The sequence below is a fragment of the Myxine glutinosa genome, chromosome 5, assembly GCF_964187855.1.
Source record: "Myxine glutinosa chromosome 5, kmMyxGlut1.1, whole genome shotgun sequence".
Taxonomy (NCBI): Eukaryota; Metazoa; Chordata; class Myxini; order Myxiniformes; family Myxinidae; genus Myxine; species Myxine glutinosa.
In genome coordinates this window covers 122278217-122284245 of record NC_136265.1, presented here as the reverse complement: position 1 = coordinate 122284245, position 6029 = coordinate 122278217, and the positions used below count along the sequence as shown (strand labels likewise).

Genomic DNA, 6029 nt, shown 5'->3' with positions numbered 1-6029 from the left:
ATAACCATGATCATTAAGGTGGGTGGGTTAAAAAGTAAGAAATGGGGAAAGGAGGAAACAAGAAGGAATAAGGAGCATGTTGTGGACGCCAGGTTGTTAAGAAATTAAATTATGGGTACCTGTAGACAGGTGCCAAGGATAAAAGGGTGATTTGGGAGCAGAGTAGATGAAAGGGGGAAAATAAGAGATACTGATTAATGGTGATCACACCCATCCAGACCCGTCTTGCGGGTTCTCCTGGATATCTGAGGAGATCCTCGCACTGTATTCTGGGTCATTCCCACGCTTGTGGAATGCAAGAACAGGTTGGTAAAGAATAAAAGAATCCAACCATGAACCCCCCCAAAAATCCTTCGTGCGCCCTCAGAGCAGCTTTGCCAGTGAGGATGCACATTTGGACGGTGCGGCTCCTGGTTCAACACGTCCAGCGTGGTCTAGCGACACATTCGACAGTCTCGTTGATGCCTCAGGTAACCCACGAGGTGAACACAGTCCACGACCTTTTGGCACACATAAATATAGGAAATTTAGCTTTGGAGACCAAACGGCCAGCACACGCAGCTTTGCTGCAAAGCTTCTTCTGCTTTTACCTTTTTTGTGTCCATACGACACGAAGTGTCTCCCAGTGGGACCACAGTGGGAAACAACGACCTGGGCCACAATCCTGGGTCCAGATCATCACCTTCAAGCATTTGCAAATGTACCACGTGATATCCGCAAACAACCCCTTTGGAAGGGGAGAAGGAGTGCAAGGGACAGCTTGACAAGACACAGGGGGGCAGAGCAGATTTGTGGAGGTCTTGGGAACATAACCATGCCACCCCACCATTCATGATGAACTCAGACCTTCTGCACAGGGGAGATGTAGTCCATGGTGCCTCGCCTGGGCTTCGGGGCTCCCGATGTGCGCCACGTACGATCCCGCTTCCTCGACACCTCCAGGAGTCCCGGTGATGGGCGGCGTCATGCGCTTCTCCTTCTGCCTCCGATTACAGAACCACACGCGGACCACCTCCTTCTCGAGCTGCAAGGAGTCCGCCAGAGACGTGATCTCTTGTGCCGAAGGCTTGGGACACTTGACGAAGTGGTTCTCCAGGGCACCTTTGACCGTGACCTCGATGGAGGTGCGCTTCTTGCGCTTCCGACCCTGGGCCGCGATCTTGTCGATACTGCTCGGGGAGCCCGTGGCCGAGTCGGCCTCTTCGAGCCACCTGCTCAGGAGCGGCTTGAGTTTGCACATGTTCTTGAAGCTCAGCTGCAGGGCCTCGAAGCGACAGATGGTCGTTTGCGAGAACACGTTCCCGTAGAGCGTTCCCAAGGCCAAGCCCACGTCCGCCTGCGTGAAGCCAAACTTGATGCGTCTCTGCTTGAATTGCTTAGCGAACGCTTCCAGGTCATCGGAGCTCGGTGCCTCCTCGTCCGAAGGGTCCTGCACGTCGCGGCCCAGCAAGGTTCCTCCTCCGCTGCAGCCGCCATCGCTGCTGTCGTCCATGTGCTCTCGGATCGCGGGGTGCATCGCGTGCAGCAGCGGACCTCCTGCACCTCCCTGAAATGCGCCTTGGTTGTAGCCGAGCGCAGCGTGCGGGGGTCCGGGAGACAGCGACGTTTGCAGGTGTCCGGCGGCGGCCGCTTCCCAGGCTCCGGCGTGCTGGTGGTGGTGCGGCGAATGGTGCAGCGGCATCGCCGGAGCGGGTGGCGGGGCTCGGTGGTGCAGAGATGTTGGCGCCGCGCTCGCTCCTCCTGCACCTCCTCCTCCCACACCTCCTCCTCCCGCTCCAAGCTCCTCGCGTCCCGGCTTCACGTCTCCCGCCTGGCTCGCGGCCCATGCGCGCTGCTCCTCCACGCACTTGACGTCGCATCCAGCAGCGGCCACGGCAGCAGCAGCGGCAGCAAGTCCTGCGGCCGCCCACGCGTGCTCCTCCGACACCGAGGGTTTCGCCTCCACCCACGACTGCTGCTCCTGCGGTTGGCGATGGTCGTCCTCGTCGGCAGGATGCACAGAGTGTAAAAGCTGCGAGCTCCAGCGTGCCGCTTGGTGGTGGTGCTGGTGGTGATGGTGCTGCTGCTGCTGCTGCTGCTGGTGGTGGTGGTGGTGATGATGATGCTGCTGCTGCTGCTGCTGCTGCTGATGGTGATGGTGATGGTGATGTGAAAGCGTCGACGTTTGAGGAGGAACTGGTGGAATCGCGTGCTGCAGCACCGGGTGGTTTGACCCTCCGGCCATTAAGAAGTCCCCAGCCGACGTCGGGAGTAGTTTTGGGAGCGGACGGTATGCGAGTCCGTGCTGGAGTCCGTGCTGGAGTTCCCCGTGCTCGGGCAGGAAAGCTCCTGCGGCAGCCTGCATGTACGACAGGTTGGATGATGTTGCCGTGGCCATGATGCCTGGACCGGGGACTTGGGGAAGCGGTTCGGGGAAAGTTGGCTGGGTAGGGGTGGGGGGAGGGGCTGGGTAGTTGGGGGTTGAGGTCTATCAAGAGAAGTACTGAGGTTCAGAAGAAAGACCAAGATGAGTAAAAACAGTACAGGTGTGAGCAAAGCGTGCAAAGACAAGTGTTCAGACAAGATCAGACATGGAAATAGGAAATCTTTCTGGTAGTTGGATGGATAGCGTGAGTGTTAGGACAATGGTGTTACGTGAAAAACTGGCACAGACAAAACATTTGGACAACAAACAAACGGTCTCCAGCGACAAGCAGCACCACGAGGAATCACTCGGGATTTCCACCTTTTAGACACTGCAGGTAACAGTTAAAAACAAAAAGGAGAAGTGATGGGAAAATAGAGTACTCTTCAGAATGAATGAGTTTAAAGGTAAGTAGAAGAGCGATACGAAAGGAATGAACGAACGACAGGGCGAGAGCAAAGCGCGCTTCTTGCTACCACCGCCTGCTTCGCTTTGGCGAATCCAACGCCGCGCGTCTGGGGCCGCGACTTTTAAAATGTGCGTCATCCAGACACGCCCACAGCCACGCCCACAAAACGTTCACTCTCGGCTTCTGCGCTTGTCATTGGTTGATGCTTCGCAAAGGGCCACGTTCACCAAAGTAGGGTTGACAAATATGGGCGTGCCCTTTGATCCGATTGGTTGAGGTTCGTGCGTTGTCGGGTCCTCTGAAGACGGTGGTTGAGGTGGGGTGTGCTGGGGTGTGCTGGGGTGATGGTTCGGTGTGTCCGTTTTCTGACTATATTTCTGTCTTCCAGGTCAAATCAAGACCATTAATTGCCGGACAAGTGCTCGCCCTCTTCGTCTTGTCGTTCTCACAGGGGGATTCGTTACGTCACCGCATTGATGAACACAATTGGTGACATGTGATTTATTTTAACGACAGTCCTCCGTAGAGCCAATTGGGGAACAAGTCAAATAAAATGGGAATACTGCCCCACCCGTCTCCTACGGATTCGCACGTTCCACGGATTTAAAATGATTAAAATCCTAAAGTTTGTGGTGTGGTTAGTCACCGTTTGTGGTGTGGTTAGTCACCGTTTGTGGTGTGGTTAGTCACCGTTTGTGGTGTGGTTAGTCACCGTTTGTGGTGTGGTTAGTCACCGTTTGTGGTGTGGTTAGTCACCGTTTGTGGTGTGGTTAGTCACCGTTTGTGGTGTGGTTAGTCACCGTTTGTGGTGTGGTTAGTCACCGTTTGTGGTGTGGTTAGTCACCGTTTGTGGTGTGGTTAGTCACCGTTTGTGGTGTGGTTAGTCACCGTTTGTGGTGTGGTTAGTCACCGTTTGTGGTGTGGTTAGTCACCGTTTGTGGTGTGGATAGTCACCGTTTGTGGTGTGGTTAGTCACCGTTTGTGGTGTGGTTAGTCACAGTTTGTGGTGTGGTTAGTCACCGTTTGTGGTGTGGTTAGTCACCGTTTGTGGTGTGGTTAGTCCGTTTGTGGTGTGGTTAGTCACCGTTTGTGGTGTGGTTAGTCACCGTTTGTGGTGTGGTTAGTCACCGTTTGTGGCGTGGTTAGTCACCGTTTGTGGCGTGGTTAGTGCATGCGTGTGTTACTCAATTGAGGATAAAACCAGTCGGACCACACCACACACGTCGGAACCAGAATATGCAGAACAAAACATACACCACAACACACATGTCAGAACCAGAATATACAGAACAAAACACACCACATCACATATGTTAAAACCAGAATATGCAGAACAAAACACACCACATCACATATGTTAAAACCAGAATATGCAGAACAAAACACACCACATCACATATGTTAAAACCACAATATGCAGAACAAAACACACCACATCACATCTGTTAAAACCAGAATATGCAGAACAAAACACACCACATTACATATGTTGAAACCACAATATGCAGAAAAAAACACTGCATCACATATGTTAAAACCAGAATATGCAGAACAAAACACACACCACAACACACATGTCAGAACCAGAATATACAGAACAAAACACACCACATCACATATGTTAAAACCAGAATATGCAGAACAAAACACACCACATCACATATGTTAAAACCAGAATATGCAGAACAAACCACATCACATCACATATGTTAAAACCAGAATATGCAGAACAAACCACACCACATCACATATGTTAAAACCAGAATATGCAGAACAAAACACACCACATCACATATGTTAAAACCACAATATGCAGAACAAAACACACCACATCACATATGTTAAAACCAGAATATGCAGAACAAAACACACCACATTACATATGTTGAAACCACAATATGCAGAAAAAAACACTGCATCACATATGTTAAAACCAGAATATGCAGAACAAAACACACCGCACCACATATGTTAAAACCAGAATATGCAGAACAAAACACACCGCACCACATATGTTAAAAGCAGAATATGTTGAACAAAACACACCACACCACATATGTTAAAACCACAATATTCAGAACAAAACACACTGCACCACATATGTTAAAACCACAATATGCAGAACAAAACACACCACATTGCATATGTTAAAACCACAATATGCAGAAAAAAAACACGGCATCACATGTTAAAACCACAATATGTCGAACAAAACACACCACACCACATATGTTGAAACCAGAATATGCAGAACAAAACACACTGCATCACCTATGTTAAAACTACAATATTCAGAACAAAACACACCGCACCACATATGTTAAAACCACAATATGCAGAACAAAACACACCGCACCACATATGTTAAAACCACAATATGCAGAACGAAACACCCCACACCACACCTACACATGTCGGAAACAGAATATCCATAACAAAACACACCACATGACATATGTTAAAACCAGAATATGCAGAACAAAACACACCACACCACACATGTCGGAACCAGAATATGCAGAACAAAACACACCACAGCACATGTTAAAACCACAATATGCAGAACAAAACACACCACAGCACATGTTAAAACCAGAATATGCAGAACAAAACACACCGCACCACATATGTCAAAACCAGAATATGCAGAACAAAACACACCGCACCACACCACACATGTCGGAACCAGAATATCCATAACAAACCACACCGCACCACATATGTTAAAACCAGAATATGCAGAACAAACCACACCACATCATATGTGTTAAAACCAGAATATGCAGAACCAACCACACACCACATTACACTGCATATGTCGTGCTTTCTCTGCCTTCCACCTGCCTCTTTATCCCAGTGCCCCACCCCCTTCCCGGCCAGTCCCCATTTCTCCATAAATCCTTCTCTCCCCCTCGCCCCTCCCTGCTGGTAGTAAATGAACACCAGCGCGACGGGCCACGCGCACCACTGATTCGGATAAAAATTCAGCGCGGAACGAACGCGGCGGCAGGTGAGATCGGGACAGCGCGCGCGCGCGCGTGTGTGTGTGTGTGTGTGTGTGTGTGTGTGTGTGTGTGTGTGTGTGTGTGTGTGTGTGTACGTACGCTTGCATACGTGCATGCCTGTGGCATGTGTGCGTATGCGTACACGAGTTCTTGCTTTCGTAAGTGAGTGCGAGAGTTTGTTTGTGAGTGCATTAGCGTGTCTGTGCGTTTG

At 50.3% G+C, this 6029-nt stretch overlaps 1 protein-coding gene across 1 annotated transcript; it reads right to left on the bottom strand.

The window, feature by feature from the left end:
• Window positions 1–325: 325 nt before the first annotated feature.
• LOC137427161 (uncharacterized) lies at window positions 326–2892 on the bottom strand. Its single transcript, XM_068116382.2, has one exon. The coding sequence runs from the start codon at window positions 2375–2377 to the stop codon at window positions 830–832; it is 1548 nt and encodes a 515-aa protein (XP_067972483.2). The 5' UTR covers window positions 2378–2892; the 3' UTR covers window positions 326–829.
• Window positions 2893–6029: the final 3137 nt, after the last annotated feature.

Excerpts from the sequence above, each read along its gene's own strand:
- LOC137427161 (XM_068116382.2), bottom strand. The coding sequence starts at position 2,377 with ATGGCCACGGCAACATCATCCAACCTGTCGTACATGCAGGCTGCCGCA.